Source organism: Chamaea fasciata, unplaced genomic scaffold (assembly GCF_029207755.1).
Source record: "Chamaea fasciata isolate MVZ Bird 193981 ecotype frontalis unplaced genomic scaffold, bChaFas1.0.hap1 SCAF_3, whole genome shotgun sequence".
Classification (NCBI taxonomy): domain Eukaryota; kingdom Metazoa; phylum Chordata; class Aves; order Passeriformes; family Sylviidae; genus Chamaea; species Chamaea fasciata.
In genome coordinates this window covers 111019797-111041040 of record NW_027094088.1, presented here as the reverse complement: position 1 = coordinate 111041040, position 21244 = coordinate 111019797, and the positions used below count along the sequence as shown (strand labels likewise).

At 52.2% G+C, this 21244-nt stretch overlaps 2 protein-coding genes across 3 annotated transcripts; both read left to right on the top strand.

Annotated features, from left to right (window-relative positions):
• Positions 1–627: 627 nt before the first annotated feature.
• Positions 628–8117, top strand: NEIL2 (nei like DNA glycosylase 2). Of its 2 annotated transcripts, XM_066180599.1 has the most exons (5): positions 628–708; positions 4303–4452; positions 5205–5524; positions 6357–6553; positions 6895–8117. In XM_066180599.1, exons 2-5 carry the CDS (start codon positions 4315–4317, stop codon positions 7209–7211), a joined length of 972 nt encoding a protein of 323 aa, XP_066036696.1. In that variant the 5' UTR covers positions 628–708; positions 4303–4314; the 3' UTR covers positions 7212–8117. The 2 variants fall into 2 exon arrangements, with proteins under 2 accessions (XP_066036696.1, XP_066036695.1); XM_066180598.1 differs by lacking the exon at positions 628–708 and having other exon boundaries at positions 4292–4452.
• Positions 8118–9341: 1224 nt separating this feature from the next.
• On the top strand, positions 9342–21237 carry FDFT1 (farnesyl-diphosphate farnesyltransferase 1). The gene is made up of 8 exons (XM_066180103.1): positions 9342–9460; positions 10575–10672; positions 14371–14554; positions 16462–16590; positions 16998–17189; positions 17781–17957; positions 18184–18336; positions 19518–21237. The coding sequence occupies exons 1-8, from the start codon at positions 9359–9361 to the stop codon at positions 19737–19739; spliced, it is 1257 nt and encodes a 418-aa protein (XP_066036200.1). The 5' UTR covers positions 9342–9358; the 3' UTR covers positions 19740–21237.
• Positions 21238–21244: the final 7 nt, after the last annotated feature.

Here is a 21244-nt window from a genome sequence, read left to right as displayed (position 1 = left end):
CAGAGCCACACAGAGCCCCCTCCTATACATAAGATTTGGGATGGCCTACACAGGATGAAAAACTCAAGAGCTGACAGACCCAGCTTGGAGCAATTCAAAGCCAGGCTGGACAGGGCTTGTCGCAACCTGTTCTAATAGAAAGTGTCCCTGCCCATAGCAGAGAGGTGGAACTGGATGATCTCTAAGGTCCCTTCCAACCCAAACTAGTCTATGACTATGATTTTAGTATCATTTAGGAAAAGCCCCAGTGCTGGTAACGCCTGGAGCACAGCAGAGAGGCGAAAACCCTTGGGGGCAGTTAAAAACCATTATGACTAAGCTTTTTGGTCTTCTCACTAAATTTTGAAAAGCCCTTGGGGGCACTTAAAAACCATCATAACTTCGCTTTTTGGTCTTCTCACCAAGTTTTACTTGTTCAGCCTGAAAGCTTCCAGCTGAACTCAGAGACAACACCCTCGAGCCAAAATCTGGTTGTAATCACTGGCTGTGTTCAGCCACCGCCCACTCTGTAGGGGCACAGCCGTGCTCTAAGCACCCAATCACCCTGCCAGGCACTGCCCAGCTTTCCCAGTCCAACCAGTTCCCAGACCGGTACAGCCGGTGGGGTGAGTGAGGTCAGCACCTGGAACCCGCCCATCGCTTCTCCAGCAGCTAACTGGGGAGCTCCCCTGCTATTTGGGGAGGGAGGATCTTCCACCCTTATAAAAGGTGCTGGTTGGAAGGGGTTCAGCTGTAGGAGGCCGTGTTGAGGGTGGGTAGCGGTGCTGTGGGAGGTGGCTGGGGGCAGAGGAAGGGCTGTGAGGGATAGAGGGGAGGTAATGAAGGAGGGAGGGGAGGGCTGCCCAGCCTGCTCCCCAAATGGATGCACAGGGTGAGCCTGGGGAGAGGAGTGGGTGAGAGCTGGATGCAGGAATGTGGGGCTTGGGGGAAAGCAGCGGGTGCCTTCACTGCCCTAGGGCGATGTGGGTGAGAATGGGGTGGGAACTCAGTTCCTGTTTTCTTAGGATGGCTGGAAATGGATGAGACATTGGCTGAATGTGGGAAGATGGAGAGTTCTGCACCCTCGTGACTGCATGTGGTGGGTCAGAGCTGTGCCTTCCGGCCCCTGCAGGAGCCTTGCCCAGGGGTGTAAGGTTACAGGGGGCCTTCCTGCAGTCCCTGGGTGCAGGATGACACTGTGGGGATGCAGGCAGAGCTGGAGTGAGCTGTATGAGCCTTGTCCTTGCTTGGTTCTGCTGTGGGTGCTGGGCTTTTTTTCTGGGCACGAGGACTGGGAATGAGCCCGTACAGGGGGAGGATTTTTCCTGGAGGCCTGGCTCCCTGCCCCAGACCTGCAGAGGTAGCAGCTCAGGTGATCATGCTCATGGTGAGATGGGTGTCATGCTTTGCAGAGGGCTGGGGAGGATGGCTTTCCTCCTCTTTCTCCTTGGAGGCAGAAATGCTTGAGACTGAGTGGGTCTAGAATAAAAACATGAAATAAGGAGGTACATGTGATAAGGAAGACAGATGCTGGTGGTCCTGATGTGCTGGCGAACAGGGCAGTCTTTCCTCTTGAGGAGGAGTGTTCCTTTGCTGTCAGACAGGTTACAGCTGGGGCAGTGTGAGCATTAATACCTTACAGAGCTCCCAATGCTTCCAGTCTCTCACAAAGAGCCTGTGGAGAACTGACTTAGCAGCAGTTAGAGCTCTGCAGGTGATGAACTTCCTTGGGATATGAGCTCTGGGCTGTACGAGCTGTCCTGGGGCTCAATCCATGCTGCCTGACATGAAGCCAGTGCCTGGATAGTCAGGGTAGACTCCTTGGGTGACCTGTGTCCAGCTATTTCCAGGGAATCAAACTGCTGCTGGTGCCTTTGGCAGCAGGCACGTTTCTTTAGCTGTCACTTGCTCAAGAAAATGCGCAGATTTTTCTGATAAAAAAATCTTGAGCAAACCTGTGAATAATCATCACATGTCCTTGATGGCAGAGGACTAAAGCTCATTCTTTTACCCTTGTTAAATCTAATTTTGATGACCACTTAATATCTGTACCTGGATCTAAGACATTAAATTAACTTTCCCTAACATGTTTTCCTCTTGAGCCCTTCCAAAAGTGACTTGGTTTGTCCTGCAGCACAGGAATGGGTGACCAGAGGTAGGAATGGCTCTTCTGGTGGGGGTCCCCAGGATTGCTGTTGATTTTTTCATCAAGCTGTCTCAGAGCTGTGCCAGGTGCTTCAGAGCCCTGTACTGAGTGCTGTGGAGCTTGAAGCTGAGCCTCTGATCAGTGTTGGTCTCTGGGATTAGTCTGCAGGGAGAATGGGTGCTGTGGATGAAAGCCAAACTGAGCTTTCTTGGTACACCCACAGCCAGCAGAAGTCCTCAGAAGAACTGCAAGTGACTGGGGCTTCATGCCAGAAATAACTCCTTATGTGTTGGTGTGACTTCCTGGAAGGAACTGCAGGATGGTGCTGCTTCATCTCCCCCTCATCCAGAGCCTTCTGCTCCCAGATGGTGTTAGCAGAGTGTAGGAATGCTCCCCGACTGGTTCCATGCCATTGGAGTCAGTGGGGCAAGCAGTGGGTAAAGCAAGGGGTGGAGATGTTCCAATTCCAGGGCTGATCTGTCCATGGGAGCAGCACTTCCCATGGCGTATTGGGAAAAAAGATGGGTCACTGGCCTGTGCTGCTTCTGGGTCACTAATAAAATCACAGAATCACAGAATGTGTAGGTTGGAAGAGACCTTCAAGATCAGTGAGTCCAACCCAGCCCTAACATCCAGTTTCCTTTTAAACACATCCAGGGATGGTGATTCCACCACCTCCCCAGGCAGACTATTCCAGTATTTAATCACTCTTTCTGTGAAAAACTTCTTCCTAATATCCAACCTATATTTCCCTTGACGCAGCTTGAGATTGTGCCCTCTTGTTCTGTCAGATGCTGCCTGGAGAAAGAGACCAACCCCCAGCTGTCTACAACTACCCTTCAGGAAGTTGTAGAGTGATAAGGTCACCTCTGAGTCTCCTTTTCTCCAGGCTAAACAACCCCAGATCCCTCAGTCATTCTTCATATGGCTTGTTTTCCAAGTCCTTCACCAACTTTGTTGCCCTTCTCTAGACACATTCAAGCATCTCAACGTCCTTCCTAAACTGAGGGGACCAGAACTGGACACAATACTCAAGGTGTGACCTCACCAGTGCCAAGTACAGGGGAAGAATGACCTCCCTGCTTCTGCTGGCCACACCATTCCTGATACAGGCCAGGATGCTATTGGCCCTCTTGGCTACCTGGGCACACTCTTGGCTCATGTTCAGCTGGCTGCTGACCAAAACCCCCAGGTCCCTTTCCTCCTGGGCACTGTCCAGCCACACCATCCCCAGCCTATAACGCTGCAGGGGGTTATTGTGGCCAAAGTGAAGGACTCGACACTTGGACTCATTAAACTTCATTTTGTTGGACTCTGCCCATTGACCCAACTGTTCCAAATCTCTCTGCAGAGCCATCCTGTCTTCCAAGCGGTCGACACACGCTCCCAGCTTAGTGTCATCTGCAAATTTACTAATGAAAGATTCGATACCCTCATCCATGTCATCAGTGAAAATATTGAACAGAGCTGGTCCCAGCACAGACCCCTGAGGAACACCACTGGTGACTGGCCGCCAGCTGGATACAGCACCATTCACCACCACTCTCTGGGCCTGGCCATCCAGCCAGTTCCTAACCCAGCAAAGAGTGCTCCTGTCCAAGCCCTGGGCTGCCAGCTTTTCCAGGAGTATACTGTGGGAGACAGTGTCAAAAGCCTTGCTAAAGTCCAAATAGACAACATCCACAGCCCTTCCTGCATCCACCAGGTGGGTCACCTGGTCATAAAAGGAGATCAGATTGGTCAAACATGACCTACCTCTCCTAAACCCATGCTGGCTGGGCCTGAGACCCTGGCCATCCTGTAGCTGCTGCATGATGACACTCACAATGGAATGAGTTGAAGGGATCTTAAAGATCATCTACTTCCAACCTCCCTGATGTGAGCAGGGAAACCTTCCACTACCCCAGGAAAAAAGGACTTCGGGAGATTCCCCAGGCCAAATTCCTGCTTGTAGAATGAAAACTGCCATTAGAGTATGTTGTTCAGGGCTGTGTTGGATTAAATTATATATATCCACTAGGATGGAAACTCCTCCGCCTTCCTGGTCCTATTTATCTTCATGGACTTTGCCACAGGAACTTGAGGAAAGTCAGGAGAGTGTTTTGTGTATTTCTGAGTTGCAGCTTCCTTTCAAGTCTAGGGCAGAGTGTGACAAGGACCTGCTAATCCCTTTGCAGCTGCTGCTGGAGATGCCAGAGGGCCCGTCAGTGAGGAAGTTCCAGCTGCTGACTTCCCCTTTTGTGGGACAAGTGGTGGCCAAGGTGGGGGGAAGCAGCAGGAAGCTCAGTGTGAATGACCTGAATGCCCTGAGGCTCCAGGACTCCCAGGTGAGCTGTGCTACAGTTGAATTTACAGATCCATGACAAGTCTGAGGGAAGTTGCCATTGTCCCACATCTGGGTGAAAGAAGGTGCAGAACCTGTGAATGTTTCCCTGAGGGTTTCACCTGGCTAAGTTCAGGTGTCTGTGCTGTGGGTACTTGTCAGAAGTCACACTGGGTCGGTCCTGCTGGGGCTTCACTGGCCTGACACCCCCCGATGATGATTTGGACCTGACTGGCCAAACCCTGGTGCAGCCTCACCTCTGATTAAAGGTGGGAAGCAAAATCAAAAGCATGAAATGCACATAGCAGAAAGTGGGAAGATGAATCAGAAGCAGTGATGACAAATTTCAAACCCCTGAGTGTGTGTCCTGGTGGCCCTGACGGAAGCCCCTGGGAGGGATGCAGAATTGAGTGGCATCTGAACACCTCGTGCTTCAGGCAGGCAAAGAAAGGAATCTGCAAGGATCACCCCAGCTCTGATGGGAATGGCTTGGATGCTGATCAATCCCATGATCAGTGTGGGCTGATGTGCCCTCTAATAGAGGTTGTAGAAAGTAAGCCACTTGTATGGAAACAGCCAGAGGTTTTATCCCTGGAAGTGTTCAGTCAGGTTGGATGAGGGCTGAGCAGCCTGGTCTAGTGGAGGTTGTCCCTGCCTATGGCTGGGGGCTTGGAATGAGATGAGCTTTTAACCCAAGTCTTTCTAGAATGCTTTGATCCTTTATGAATCATCAGCACATCCCACCTCTTTTCTCAGGTTCATGGAAAGAACTTGTACCTGGCATTTGTGGCAGCTGAAGGTCCCTTTGGACCAACTGCAGAAGAGACAGCACTGCAAAGAGAGGCTTGTGGGGCTGCCCAGGGACAGCAAGGACAGGTTGGTGCTCCACATCCCAGTTCCCAGGATGAGGAGCTGCAGGAGCCCCAGCACTCAAGATCTGAAGCTCCAGAGGCAGCAGAGGGTCGGGGCAATTGGCTGCGCATCCACTTTGGCATGTTCGGCAGTGTTCGGGCAAACGAGTTCTCGAGGGCAAACAGAGCCAATAAAAGGGGGGACTGGAAGGATCCTGTGCCCAGGTATTTCCTCTTCTCTTTTCTCCCAGACCAATCTCTGCATGGGAATGCTCTTAGCCTTGATTTTTCTCTGATAATTTTTAAGGCATGAGTGAATGTGGGATGTGTTCAACCAGAGAATCTGCAGTGGAATTGTAGGATGCAATTGCTTGGGGATAATAGTACCAGCTCTGCTAAGATTTTTCTCTTGAAGAGAGAAGTTTTAGGATGCCCAGCTGAATCATCCCCTAAAAATGCCAGTTTCTCCCAATTATGTATTTTTGAAAAAGCCTTCAAACCTGGAATCACAGGCTGGAGTTATGCTGTTGCAGGCAGCAGTGAATTGAAAACATGGCTATGGTTTGTGTCCTGTATCCCACTGGAATTGTACAGAGCAAGGGGGAAGAGCCTCCCAGAGAAGCTGTGAGTGTCCCATCCCTGGAAGTGTCCAAGGCCAGGTTGGACAGGGCTTGGATCAACCTGGGGTAGTGGAAGGTGTCCCTGCCCATGGCAGAGGGTGGCCCAAGATAATCTTTGGGTTCTTTTCCAACCCAAACCATTCTATAATTATTTGAAGGATGACGTTGTATACAAGTATTTTTAAACAGTTTTTTTGTGCTACTTTTAACATCCATTTCTCTGATTTGTGGACTGTCCTGCTGGAGGCTTAGTCATCCAAGGTCACAGGGTAGCAAAAGCAAAAACTCTCCACCAGTTGTGTGGGCTCACCACCAGGCTTCATGGCTGCAATCACTAAAGGTGCCACCTTGCCTTGAGACAGTGGCCAGCTGCAGAGTATAACAAGTAGTTCAGAGATATTTCTGATGAGAGACTCCAACTTCCCTGCTTCTCCCAGGCTGGTTCTGCACTTTGAGAGCGGAGGCTTCCTTGTTTTCTACAACTGCCGGATGCTCTGGTGCTCCTCTCCAAGGGCTGATCCTGCCTCTGACATCCTGTCTGTGGAATTCCACCGTGGCCGGGCGCTGCATGCCCTCTGTGCACCTGATCCCATCTGCTACACCCTCCTAGACCAGAGATATTTTTCAGGGCTGGGTGAGTTCCAGGGAACAGGGGTAGGAGAAATGGAGGAAGGTGGGTGGGGTGTCTACAGATGGAGAAGTGCATATCTGGGCAGTTTTCTCTTTAGTCTAAGAGCTTGTGGTTGATCCAGCTGAAGGCATGTGGTCATCTTCAAGGTCTGTAACAATGGCAGAGGGAAGAGAACCTCTTCCATTCCAATCCCAGCTCTAAGCCTACTCTTTGGATGCCACCTCTGGTACAGGGAATGGTGTTGCTGGCTGTGATCTTTGAGGCAGAAACCACAGGTTGGAGCCAGCAGCCTGCATTACCTTGATTTAGAAATATACTGTCTCCTTGTTTCTGACCCCTTCCAGGGAACATCATTAAGAACGAGATCTTGTACCTGGCCAGGATCCACCCGTTAACACCAGGCTCCCTCTTGGCTCTCTCAGATCTGGAGCGTCTGCTGGACTGTGCCATTCAGTTCAGCTCTGAGTGGCTGCACAACAAACTGAGTGGCCAAGGGCTGCACCCCCAGGTGTACCAGAAGGAGCAGTGTCCCCTGGGGCATCCCCTGATGAAGGGCACTTTTGGACCCTCGGGTGGCTTCAAGAGAGTTACGTGGTGGTGCCCTCAGTGCCAGCCTGCGGTGCTGCCAGGGGATGGGGACCCTTCCCCAGTCACTGAGTGACCTGTTCTGCAGGGTGGTCTCTGATCTATGCTCTTCATTGTCCTAGAAGGTCTCTGTGGTTTCTTTGAGGCTGTTGAGTTTGGGCCTTAGGGAGCTGGCACAGTTCAGTGCTCAGTGGAAGTCCCAAGTCCCCTGAATGGCTGCAGAAAGGAAAAAGTGGCTGTTCGTGTTGTGTTTTTTGTTGTTGTTGTGGTGGTTTTTTTTTTTTGTTTGTTTGTTTTTTTGTCATAATGGCACAGCAGTGTAAAGTGTTTGACCAGTTCTGAGGTGTTTTGGTTGCCCTGTTCAGGTGGCAGTGGATGGGAAGTGCAAAGGGTTGAGCAGCAGATTGCTGTGGTCTGAAGTGACCCAGTCCCTTGACCCTGGAGGAGTCAGCAAAACAGAGGATATCCCTCTGCCTAAGCAGCTTGATTAATTAGGAATTAAATAATCCTGCCTCTCTGTCTGGAGCTGTGTATTTGCGTGCTGGGCTGTGATTGGGTGTGGTTAAACAGGAGGGGCTGTTCTCTATGTCAGATCTGACAGGAACAGCTCCCTCCTTCCACATCAACATATACAAAATATACGTCAGCAGTGCTTGGTGGAGCTCATCTCTGCACCCACAGGCTTCAGCTTTGTGGCAAACTGCCAATTCCACATCTCACTGTAAAAATAATAATAATAAAAAAATACAGGGTGTGACAGTGTTGCATAAAACTCAGGATCTCCAAGGAAACCTGAAAGCAGAAAGGTTTGGAAATAGAGCTGTGTCTCTGTACACTAGGTGGGAAGTGCTGCTGTCCTCTCTCCCTGGATTTGAGTTTATTTTAATAGTAAGTTCTTGACTTGAGCAAAAAAATAAAAGCTGGAATTAGAATTGGTGATGTTCATCTCAAGTGTGTCCTTCCTGGCAGTTTCTTGGTTAAAAACTGGGGTGTACATAGAAATTCCAGCTGCCTGGAATTGGCTAACAGCTCTTTGGTGCTGCCTGTGGTACCAGTGATTTTCCTTAGCTGGATAAGTGTTCTCATTAATGGGAACTGGATTTAAAGATGGATTGCAAATCAGCTGGGAATGCTGGAGGTAAACACCTCCATTGTAGGCAGCTGATTCCTAGGCAAGATTTGCACAGCCTCTCCCCTATGAACTGCAACGCCTTTGAGTGGTTGCATGTTATGGGATTGCCGAATAAACCAATTAATGGGGTTATGGGGCCAAAGAACGTCGCTAATGTCCCTTCTGCAGGATGTTGACAAAGTGTTCTTCCAAAACAAAGAATCACAGAATATCCAGAGTTGGAAGGGACCCACAATGATGATCAAAGCCCAGCTTCTGGAGGAAAACCACTCATGAAAAAGAACCCCAAAAGCTGAATCTTGCACTTTGAAGGATGAGGATGGAGCTGGGTCTGTGTTGGGTTCTCAGCACAGGAAGGATGTGGACTCTTGAAGCAAGTCCAGAGGAGGCCATGGAGATGCTCTGAGGGCTGAAGCACCTCTGCTGTGGAGACAGGCTCAGAGCTGGGGGTGTCCAGGTTGGAGAAGGCTCCAGGGAGACCTTAGAGCCCCTTCCAGTGCCTAAAGGGGCTCAAGAGGGCTGGAGAGGAACTTTGGGCAAGGGGGAATGGATTCCTATTGCTAGAGTACAGGGTTAGATGGGATATTGGGAAGGAATTCGACCCAGAATTCCCAGAGAAGCTGTGGCTCCTCCATCCCTGCAACTGTCCAAGGTCAGGTTGGAGCAGCCTGGGATAGTGATAGGTGTCCCTGTCCATGGCAAGGGGATGGAACTGGAAGGTCTTCAAGCTCCCTTCCCACCCCAACTCTCCCGTGACTCCATGGCAGCGCCGCTGCCCTCACGCTCCCGCTGACGGGTTCGGGGCCGCCGACTCCTTCCCGCTCCGCCTGTGCCGACGCGCGCCTCCGCCAATCAGCGCCCGCCGCCGGCCGTCACACCAGCCGTGCCGCCTTCCTATTGGCTGGTGCTGCCCTGGTGCGAGCGCCTCTTCTCCAATCGGCGCCGCGCCCGCCCCACCGAGCGATGTGCCGAACGCTGTGATTGGCTACGGGGCGGGGCTAGCGCTGCCCCGCCCGCGCCCGGTTAAGCGGCGGGTTGGGGGGGGCGGCGGGAGCGCGCGGCGGCGGCGGTGGGCTCTGAGTGCGGCCCCCATGGAGCTGCTACGGAAATGGCTGGGCCACCCCGAGGACATCTACAACCTGCTGCGCTTCAAGATGGGCGGCTACCGCGCCGTCATGCCGCGGATGGACACGGTGAGCGGCGACGGATGCGCGGGCGGCGGGATGCGCTTCGCGACACCGGTGCGCGGTTCTCCCGGTGGGGAGCGGGGCACGGGAGGAGGAGGTGGGGGGCACTGTCATGTCCGGGTGCGGATACGGTGTTGTCATGGGTGACATCCCATATCCAGCGTGTATAGGACCTGCCCGGCTTCGTGCGCCTTATGTGCACTTCAGTGCTTCCCGGTTGCACCGGCTCCGGGCATCCTATTGCATTGCTCGTACCGTGAGTGCATCCCACCGGTTCCGGGCATTTCACCGGTGCCGGGCATCCTGTGCACTGGTGCATCCCACCGGTTCTGGACATCCTGTGCATCGGTGCATCCCACTGGCTCCAAGCATCCCTGCATTGCTCGGTGCCAGTACCCTGCGTGGGTCGCACTGCCATTGGGCATCGCACAATCCCGGTGCTTCCCGAGCATCCCACCGGCTCCAAGCATCCCTGCATTGCTTGGTGCCGGTACCCTGCGAGTATCCCACCGGTTCCGGGTATCCCACCGTCTCCAAGCATTCCTTGTATTGCTCCGTGCCGATACCAATGCCGGACATCGCAGAGTCTCGGTGCTACCCGAGCATCCCGCGGCCCCGGGCATCCCTTGCATTGCTCGGTGCCGGTATCCCACTGACTCCGAGCATCCCACTGGCTTCAGGCTTCCCATGCACTGCTCGCTGCCCTCACCCTTATGCATCCCGCCAGCTGCGAGCATCCCTTGCATGGCTCGGTGCCGGTACCCTGCGCGCATCCCCGGGGCTCCGGACGTGGCGCGGCCCCGGCGCTGTCCGTACATGGCAGCGTCTCCGGCCACGGCGCGGCCGCGGAGCCGGGATGGGGCGGGTTAAGGGGCGGGTTTCGGGCCGGGGCGGAGCGGCCGCAGCCCCCCGCCGCCGCCGCGCCCCCATGGCGGTCGGCTCCCGGGCCGTGTCCGTGCTGCGGCGGACACTGACCCTGTCCCCGCCGCGGAGCACCCCGCGGGCAGCGGTCCGGCGGCGGGGACAGCAGCAGCATTGCGGAGCCCCCGCCGCGCCCCCGGCCCCGCCGCCCGCCGCCCCCCGCCTCCAACCCGCGCCCCGCGCCCCGCTCTGCCCGCAGGACTCGCTGGGATGTGGCCTCCGCACCTGCTACCGGTACCTCAACCAGACCAGCCGCAGCTTCGCCGCCGTCATCCAGGCTCTGGACGGAGAGCTGCGGTGAGCGGGGGGGACCCCGCGGGCCCGGGGAGGGGGTGCGGTGACCCCCCGGCACTGGGCATCTTTGGAAGGTGGGGGGTGGGGTGCCACCCCAGCCTCGGGGGTCCTCGGGAGGGGGTGGGTGCAGCTTCCCCTCCCGACACCGGGAATCCCCTGGGGATGGTGGGGGTAATTCTCCTCCTCCCCGGGAGTTGGTGGGTACAATGCCACCCCAACACTGGGAACTCAGTGAGTGCAGTGGCCCCCCCCAGTTTCAGGTCTGCCCAGGAGTTGGTGGGTGTGATGCCCCCCAATACCAAAGCTGGGCCCATGCAGTACCCCCAGACACCGTTTTTCCCTAGTGGAGCTGCTGGGGCACGCTCCCTCTCCCATCAGGAGCTGGCTGGATTCACTCAGCTCAGCCCCACCCCGTGCAGCAGGACGTGGGGTTTTTCACGTCCCATCTGGCTGTACCACATCCCCCCCTCTGCACCGCATCCTCCCCCCAAACTGGGTCTGTGGGCTGAGCCTCTTGGCCAGCAGACTGTTAAATACACAGGGCCTGGCAGTGTGCTGTGTGTGACACCCTGGGAATGTGTCCTGGCAGTGCCAAGGCTGGCGCTGGACAAAGGCTGGAGGGAGGAGGTGAGGCAAAAGCTGGAGCTGACCAAGGGTCTGGGCTTTGCCTGGGAGGTCCTTTTGGAAGCAGCTGCCTCAAAACCTGTCACAGTTGGTTTGTTGCACGCTCATTTTTTGCTATGCAGATTTTGCTGCCCCGCATAGAAAAGCTGCAGATGGGAATAGTAACAGAGGATGTAAAGTTTAGCTGGCCAGTGGGCCTCATGCCATGTAATTATTCTCCATAAAGTTCCTTACGTTCATTTGACAATTACGGGTCTCAGTTTTTAAATGCCCAGTTAATTCCGAGATGGGTTGATGATCAAATTCAGGGGTTCTGGAAGTTGTTCCAGGCACTTCTGTTGGCTCTGCTGAGCAATTGCAGGCACCACCCCGAACCCTGGGTGATCTGTGGGGTTTCTGAGGCCTGGTTTGGCATTTTGGATGGTGCCCCATAGCTGTGTCCAGTGTTTATGAAATGATGTTTACAGCCTGGTTGACAGGAAAGGCAGAGAAGTTCAGTGGTTTGGCTAGAATTGTGTGGAAAAGTACGAGTGGGGCCAAGAATTAAGCTTTTTATTTTCCATGCTTTTCCTGTGCAGGAATTAAGAAAAAATATTAAGAAAACACTATGAAACCTGTTAGCAATGTGTCTGCCCTGTGCTTGCCTCAAACTTCCTGCAGTTTTCTTTATCTTTTTTGTCCTTTAATCCTTGCCCTGCAGCCTGCTGGGATCAGGATCACCCTTCAGGGCACTGAAACTTCTGCCTGGCATCCTAAAAATGCTCTTGCCTGATCTTTGCAACCCACGGTTGGGCAGGGATGGTGGTTGGGTTACAGCTGGTCAGTAGTGGATCAGGAAAGACTCATTTTCAAAGCCCAGGAGCTCCATTGGAGAATTTAGGGACAAAAAAGGGAAAAACAAAATAGGGAGGATAGAGAAATAGGGAGAGCCACACCCTTATAGAAGGAATTAATTTTGCTGGATCAAAAAAGTGCTTGCATTGATGTTGACCCCATCAGGGAGCTCAGCTGAGCCCCTCTGGTTACAGACAGGCCTCCCAGAAGAGCTGCTGGAAAATGGGAAACTTCTGGAGGAGTGCTTGGAGCAGTGCTTCCCTGGCCAGACAGGGTATTGGTAGTTGAGCTGAAATGTCTGATTCCTCCTTGCTTTTTTTTGTTTTGGCCTCATAAACCACCTGTTTTGCTGTCCAAAGCCCTGCCCAGCTCGTTGCTCCGTGGTTAGGGTGTTTTCTGGGAAGGTGGGAGGCTCAAAACTGCAGTTTCATCCATGGCTGAGCCAACAGTACCATAACTGCTGGTGGTGGAAAGGAGTTATGATCCAAGCTCATAGCTCCTCTCCTGGTGATGGAGAGGAGAAGAGGGATGCTCCTGCCTCTCTGCTGTCAATTCCATGCTCCTGCCTGTCTCTGGAACTCTTCAGGATCTAATCATGAAGGTTCAGCAGAGGCTGCATGTCCTGGCAAGGAGAAAGGAGACCTCCTTAGCTGGGCTGGAGGGAGCTGCACCCAGGACAGAGCTGGAGCTCTGGAAGGTCCACAGTGTTTTTTTGCAAGTGGGTGCTTCCATTTGTGCCCTGTCCAGCCTGACTTTGAATGTCTCCAGGGATGGAGCATCCACCACCTCCCTGGACAACCTGTGCAACAGCAAAGAATTTCTCACAGCAAAGAATTTCTTCTTTTGATTTGCCAAAATTGCCAAGGATCTAAATTCAGTATGCGATGGAAGTTAGGGAGGCAGGCAAGGCCTGGATGCAGAATTGGGGTTAAATAGGTGTTTTAACTGTGCTGGGTTCTGGAATTACTACTGCTTCTTCCCTGGGCATGATGCCCCTGTGAGAGGTGCCTCTGGGATGGCATTCCAGGTTCTGCTCTGCCTTTCTTGGTGGCTCCTGGAAGTGGGTTGGAGCTTTGGGCACTCGCATCCTGTTGGATGAACGTTTGCAGCCCGGCTGGAATGGAAAAAGTCAGTCATGCAAGGGAACAGGAGCACGAGAGAGCTGCTCATGTGCTTTGACAGAGGTGTTAAATACCCTTCTAATCAAGGAAAAAAAGCCAAATTTAACAGTATTGTCTCTAAGGGCAAGTCAGTTTTTCCTGGATTCTTAATCACTGCTTGCACATTGTCATTCCAGGAGTACAGGTCACTGTCACCTGGTAATTAGCATGTAAGCAGACCAAGCTACTTTCCCTTTGTTAAACAATTAATAAATGCCTCATCTCCTTGGCATGTATCCCTGTGCTCATGGAGATCTGGGGATTATTTTATAAAAGTTCTGGAGTTGCAAACAGCATTTCTTGCCATCAGGACTTGGTTTTTTTTTTTTTTTTTTTTTTTTTTTTTTTTTTTTTTGGTGGTGTCTTTATTTTGTTTTGTTTTGTTTTTGTTTGTTTGTTTTTGTTTGTTTGTTTGTTTGTTTTTTTTTCTTCAGCTGCAGAAATGTGGAGGCAGGTATGGTAGAGGCAGGGATAGGGAAGGCAGGGGTGGTGGGAGCAGGAGGGGAAGTGGCTCTCCAGCAGCTTCCTGCCGGGATTCTGGGACACATGGGCTGCCTCCAGTGTCTTTTTCCTGGAAATATAAAATACAGCGTGATTTTGGCTCTTTCTGCCAGTCCTGATGTTCTTCTTGCACAGTGTGACCCCTTTATTCCCCCCTAAGAGGGTAAAAGGTATGCAGAGAAGGGGGAGTGATGGGAAAAACACACCTGTTTTTTTTTTTTTCCCCTTCCCTATTTTACATTTGCTTTTCCCAATAAGCTGCCCTCGGGCTCTGCCCTTTGGGTCCAGGTGAGTGCTGGCCTTGCTTGCAGGGCTGGATCTTCACTGCCCACGGAGCTCACAGTCCTGACCCTTCCCTGACACACACCTTGGAAAGCCCAAAAACCATGCTGTAGTTCTCATGAGGAAGAATCCTGGATTTCCTAACCTAGCTGGTGTCTTGCAAAGGCAGCAAGGACCCGGCAGTGCCAGTGTGTGACATGTTGAGCTCAAAGGCTGCAGGCTCTGTGGTTAATCCCAGCTGTTTGTCCTGCCTCCCAGGCACTCCCAGCTAAAGGATTACTGTTTTTTCTCCCCTCCCAGACATGCAGTGTGTATATTCTACCTGGTTCTCCGTGCCCTGGACACTGTAGAGGATGACATGAGCATCCCCTTGGACGTCAAGGTCCCGATGCTACAGGAGTTCCACTCCCATCTCTACCAGCCAGACTGGAAGTACACAGAGAGCAAGGAGAAGGACAGGCAGGTGCTGGAAGACTTCCCAACGGTAAGGCAGCCCTCCTCCTTGTGGCACCTCTGGGTGCCTGGTTGTCTCCACGTGGTGCCTGCAGTGCTTGTTCAGCCCCACAGATCTTCCCAAGGGCTCCATCACCTGCCTGTGGGGTGAGAAACCCAAACACTGTGCAATGCTGTGAGCCAGACAGAGGGGATCTGGCTATGGAAAAGCTCTGGAAAAGTGGCTTTTTGCCTCCTCTGCTGGAAAAGCAGATGACCATTGTCCTGTGGAGAGAGACTTGGGGTTGTTACCCAACACTATGCCTGTGTGCACAGTGGGAGGTGTCCCTGCCCATGGCACAGGGTGGAATGAGATGAGCTTTAAGGGCCCTTCCCACCCAAAGCATTCCAGAATTCCGTGATATCAGACAAAAATCACCCTCACTGTTCCTAGTAACAATATTGCATTGATTTTTTTTTACTGTTGAGTTGATTTTTTAGGGTTTTTTTCTTCACTCTGTTTAAGAAAAAATACAATAGTTCTGGTGAGGACCATCTAATTTTCCAGGGACATTCTGTTTTGTTCAAGTTTTTACCATATTTAATTTATTCTACCCTTTTCAGGCTTTCCCTAGCAGTAGGAATGTGGTGACTGTTTGGAGAACTGAGGTGTGTTGTGAGTTTTGATGCTCAGGTTTGGGGTGACCGTGGCTGTGGCCTGTCAGAGGGTGGAGTGCTATAGGGGATGTCTGTGTTGGGATTCTGACATAAAGTAGGTATGTCAGTGGCTTGGCTTTAGAGGAGCTTTTGAAAAGGTATTTGTGGCACTTTGCTGTTCTCCCTTGGTTTATATGTTACTTGTTTGAGGTACCCCACGCTCAAGTATGATTTTAATAATCATAGAATTGTAAAACCATGGAATTGTTGAGTTGGGAGGGACCATAAAGCTCATCCCATTCCATTCCATCCCCTGCTATGGTGGGAACACCTTCCACTTGACCAGGTTGCTCCAAGCTCTGTCCAACCTGACCCTGAATTTTTTGAGGGGGCATTCACAGCTTCTCTGGGCATCCTCTGCCAATGCCTCACCACCCTTGTAGTAAAAAACTTCTAATAATATTTCCTAGAGGTGCATTTGCAGGATGTGCTCCTCTGTGTAGGGGACTGAAGCCACAGAGACAGATGCAGAATGGATACATTTATTTTACAGACAAACCCTTATTGCATACAAACCCTGGGCTGGCTTCAGTTACCCACTGATGGAGAATAAAGCTTGGCACAGTAAAACACGATGCTCCACAGTTTTGGGAAAGGGAGGATACACTTTTAAGTACTTTTTTTCAGTGTGAAAGCAACTGAGACACTGCAGGTGTCCCTGCCCGTAGCAGGGAGGTTGGAACTAGAAAATCTTCAAGGTCCCTTCCAACCCAACCCACTCTGTGATTCCATGATCACATTACTGGACGTGCAGTAGGATTTCACAGTTCCCTCACTGCTTGATGCCTTTGCAGTTGTGCCAGATGTGCCCTGTAAAGCCAGAACTTGAGAGGGCTGGGAAGAACAGAGCACCAGAAACCTCCCATGGGTATTTTCCCGTGGCTGGTGTGATGGAATGCTCTCAAATTACGGAGGAAAACAGCTCTGTGTACCAAGTGCAGTTAGTTTTGTCCTGCAGCTCCCAGATGATACCAGTCCAAGGCCACAGAGCCTTCCCAAAGATTTTGCTGTGTCTGATCTCCTGCCAGAGACCATCCCGTTTAGACTGGGAACAGCCTGAGCTCCAAGGACCTTGAAACAGCTCAGGTTGGGGGAGTTGTCCCAGATCTCCAGCCAGGGCAGGATTAGAGCCTGGTAAACAATATTTTTCTGATTTCTTAATAAATGTTGAGCTCTGCTGCTTTTTTTTTTTTTTTTTTTTTCCTTCCTGATCACTGTCTTTCTGTTTTTACCATGCTACAGATCTCCATGGAGTTCAGAAACCTGTCCAAGGTCTACCAGGATGTGATTTCAGATATTTGCCACAAGATGGGTGTTGGGATGGCAGAGTTCCTGGAGAAAAAGGTGGATTCTCAGCATGAGTGGGATAAGGTGAGTCAGCCCAGACAGAGGAATGGACTGAGCATGAGTAGGGTCTTGGAGTTAAGGTTGGAAAAGCCCTCTAAGATCATCAAGTCCACCCATTCCACCAGCACTGCCAAGGCCGCCACAGAAACATGTCCCCAAGTGCCACATCCACGGGTTTTTTGAACACTTTCTAGGTAGGGTCCACCTTGTCTCTGTGGAAGCAGGAGACAGAGCATCCCTGTTGGGAAAAGGTGTTTGTTTTCATGGGAAAGCTGAGACAGACCAGGGAGGGCCATGAGAACTTGCATTAAATGAACCGTCAGTTGCTTTTTGTAAAACTCACTGTGGCAAACAGGCAGCTCTTTGTAACTGCTTCTTTTATCTTGTTCTTTTTCTCCCCACCCTTTCCCAACTTGACACCTCCTTGGCAGTATTGTCACTACGTTGCTGGGCTGGTGGGGATTGGCCTTTCCCGTCTCTTCTCTGCATCAGAGCTGGAGGATTCCATCGTGGGGCAGGACACAGATCTGGCAAACTCCATGGGCCTCTTCCTGCAGAAAACCAACATCATCCGGGACTATCTGGAGGACCAGCTGGAGGGAAGGGAGTTCTGGCCCAGAGAGGTGAGGAAAAACCTCATAAAATCACTGCTGTTGGCTGTACATCTTCTTGGTAATAACAGTTCTGGTGACAGCTGGCTGACATCTGTCTGCAGCTCTCTGGGTGCAGTTGTAAGGACAAGGTGGTGTCACCACACACTGCCAAGAACTACTTAGGCAGCTTTTTCTCCTCTCCGCTAGGTTTTCTCGAGGAATGAGGGATGATAAGACCGGCTGAGATCCCAGGAGGGTACCTGGTCTGCTCCCAAAAGCAGGATCAGCTCTGCCTGTGCCTGACATGCTGGCCAAAAATTTTTCTTCCCCTTTTCCATGTGGCTCCACTGTCTCACAGGGCCTTTCTTGATGTGTGACTCAACATTTCATTGCCCTCCCGAGAGGAAAGATGTGGAGATGAGTTGCACCCTCCTCCTTTACCATCTCTTTGTGTACACCAAGGCCACTGTCACGTCTCCACAGCCTGCCCATCCTGCTTTTCTTTATCCCAGGGATGCTCCAAGGCTGTTCTGTGGGGGTTCTGGTGCTCTCCCAGACCTGGTGTTTCTCTGGTGACATCAATGCACTCTCCAGCTCATGAACACTTCTCTTGGTGTTCAGGTTTGGAGCAGATATGCCAAGAAGCTCTCGGACCTTGCCAAGCCAGAGAACATTGACGCGGCCGTGCAGTGCCTCAATGAGCTCATCACCAACGCCCTCCACCATGTCCCCGACGTCCTCACCTACCTGTCCCGCCTCAAAAACCAAAGTGTCTTCAACTTCTGCGCTATCCCCCAGGTGAATTGAGCTTCCAAGTGGTTCTGCATCCTCTGCAGCCCAGCTGGTGAGGAACTGGAGGTGGAGGAGGTTCTGTGTCGTTGGTGTTTTTTGCTTATTTCTTGGTTCCTGCTGTTTCTGCTGTGGTTGAGATTGTGCCTCCACTCCATGGATGTCACTGTGGACAAGGTGGTCCCTTGGCAAGTTCCTTGCAGTGCAGTAAAGGCTCTTCCTTGTCTCTCCTCAGGTGATGGCCATTGCCACGCTTGCTGCCTGCTACAACAACCAGCAGGTGTTCAGGGGGGTGGTGAAGATCCGCAAGGGCCAGGCTGTCACCCTCATGATGGATGCCACGAACATACAAGCTGTCAAAGCCATCATGTACCAGTATGTGGAAGAGGTAGGCTCAGCAGTTTGCTTTGAGTCGTTTCTGGCTCTCCCCGTCCCCGTTCTTGGGGCAAAATTTGGAATACACAGGGCTCTGTTCATTTTATCCTTGGCTCAGTGATGGTGGGGAGTGGTGACCCTGATGTGGTTTTGGCCTGGACCAAACTGTACTTGATGTGTTCCCTTGAATGTATCCTTGGTCTGTGTCTATTTTGAGAAGTAGGGGCTGGGGCCAGTGGCATCCTGGCCTTGACCAGCAGAGTGTGTCCAGCTGGACCAGGGCAGTGCCCGTCCCCTTGACCCAATTCTGGGGTCAGTTTTGGGCCACTCACAACACAAAAGACATTGAAGGGCTGGAGCATGTCCAGAGAAGAGAACAGAGCTTGGGGAAGGGTCTGGAGCACCAGGAGTGGCTGAGGGAGCTGAGGAGGGGCTCAGCCTGGAGAAAAGGAGTTTCAGGGGGAACCTTATGACTTCCTCCTGACTTCAGAGTCCTGTGGAGATTAAAAGTTCACGTGGAGAGTCAACTGGTGGGTGGTTTCATGGGAAAAAAGCACCCTCCTCCCCAATACCCAATTCCAGTGAGGAATTAAATAAACATTAAATAAAAAGACTAATAAATACTAAATAAAAAGACTTCACATCTGCAGCAGGGAGTCCCCAAACCATGGGTTATTAGAGCTGCCCTTGTGAACTGGCTGATCCCATGGCAAGGGAGAGTGACACTGCAGGGCTTTAACCCAGGAGAGGGTTTCTGGTTGTGCCCACCTTGCTCAGACTCCTGCAGATGAGTATCTGAGGCCCTGAGAAGGGAACCCCAAATGCCACAGAATCAGGTGATGATGTGACTGTTTCCAGGCAGGAATGTTCCCACTGGTTTGAGGTTGGGCTGTACAGTGAGTGAGGATTGCAGGGTGAGACACCCTGATCCCAGTAAGGCCACTGGTCCCAGTAACACCACGGGGGTTTGAGGGATTGTGTACAAAGCTGTGTGGTCCATGTCCCATCTTGGGCTGCCCTCAAGAGGCAGCTTGGCTTAGTGCACTTCCCAAGGGAGGATGGCCCCTAGACCCATCCAATTGTCCCTTGCTTTGTGGCTCTCCACCACCGAGCTCACTTCAAACTTCAACCTCATCCCGTTTTCCTCCTAAACCTCCCATGGGATCCCCTAACTCCTCCTTCCTCCTCCTTCAGATCTACCAGAAGATCCCGAGCACAGACCCGTCGTCCAACAAGACGCAGCAGGTGATCTCCTCCATCCGCGCCATGAGCCTGCCCGGCAGCCCCATGGCCTCCCGCCACCACTACTCCCCCATCTACCTGTCCTGTGCCATGCTGCTGGCAGCCCTCAGCTGGCAGTACCTCAGCACCCTCTCCAAGGCCACCGAGGAGTACGTGCAGGCAGGAGAGAACTGAAGGGCACTGGCCGGGTGGGGGGACGAGCAGTGGCAGATGGGCAGCTGAGGGGGGCAGGAGGCTCCTGGTCCCCTGCCCTGGGGGTGGCCCGGCACTGGGCACTGGGACGGTGACAAGGATGGGACACTGGGGGAGCTGCAGCCCCCAGGGTGACAGTGTGGCACTGCTGGACTCCATCCTCACCGCCCTTGCTGTCTGCTTTGATGGCTGCTGATTGGAGTCTTAGTGTTTGGGGTTGAGTATTTTTTTTTTCCTCCCTTTTTTCCTGTTTGCCTGAATATTTTGGATTGTTGTTGGGGTTTTTTTTTTTGTTTGTTTGTTTGTTTTTGGTTTTTTTGGGGGGTTTCTTTCCGTTAGGATGGTTTGAAATAGAAACTCCAGTTGTTTCTTTTCTTCCTTGAGATTTGAGGCGTCTTTTCAGCTCAGAGCTGAGCAGAACCCTGAGGGGTATGCCTCCCTTTTTTAGGCAGCCTCTTCTCCCTCACCAGTCTCTGCTCTGTGCTGGAAGAGGAATGTGCTTCCTTATCCAAGGAAAAAGCTCTGACCACTTTCTGGCCCTCAGTCATTGACATCCTGCAGCCCGGAAACAGGCAGAGGCCACAGTTGTATTTCTGTTGTGCTGAAGGATGCTGAAATGAGCCCTTTTAGTGTTAAATATATGGGAGGTGAGGTACTCTGTCCACCTGAATGTGCCCCCAGCTGAGAGGCAGCTGTGCAGCTCCCTGCCTGGGGACAGATGGCCCCTGCAGTGACACAGCTCTTGTTTCAGTAGTGGGGAGGTGGTTAAAATGAGAAGGGCGCTGCCATCAGAGCCCTGAGCTCATAACCCCAGGCCTGACTCCACAGCAGGCTCTGGGCTCTGCACTGACCCAGCCCCAGGGGGCGGGTGGTCGTGGCAGAGCGAGGCAGGGGAGTGAGGGTTTGCACCCTGCTGTCCCTCATGGGATGCTTTTTCGGGGGGGCACTGATCACCCTGGAAGGCAGGAATGATCCCTGCCATGAGCTGGGAAGGCTGGAGCCCCCCAGGGGGTGACCAGGGCAGGTTTCCCTGGCCCACTTGGCTCTGGCTTTGGGTCAGACTGATGTGTGAGCTGCAAGAGGCTCCCACTGCTGTCTTCAAACACATCAGGCTGGATTTACAAGAGGAAACAACACCCTAAAGGCAAGTCCTGTTCTTCTGGGGTGGATTGTTTTTTTCTGGGTCCTTACCCACCCCCTTCAAATGCTGCTTTGTTGTCGTGAAGGGAAGGAGAGCCCATGTCCTGGTCCAGGACAGAGCTACCAGGTGCAGGGTGGTGGCCTTTGCAAGGCCAAGCCCCTGTGACCAGGCTGTTACTTAGCAGGAGAACCCCTACTCCACAGTTCCTGGTGTAGATAGTTTTAAGCTGTTGTCCTAAAGAAACTCGAGGTAGCTCTCTTTGTGCAGCTTCCTGTCTTGTTGAAATTAAAAGTTTTCTTTGGGAAAAAAAAAAATAATAAAAGTGCTGAATCATCTCTTTTTTTTT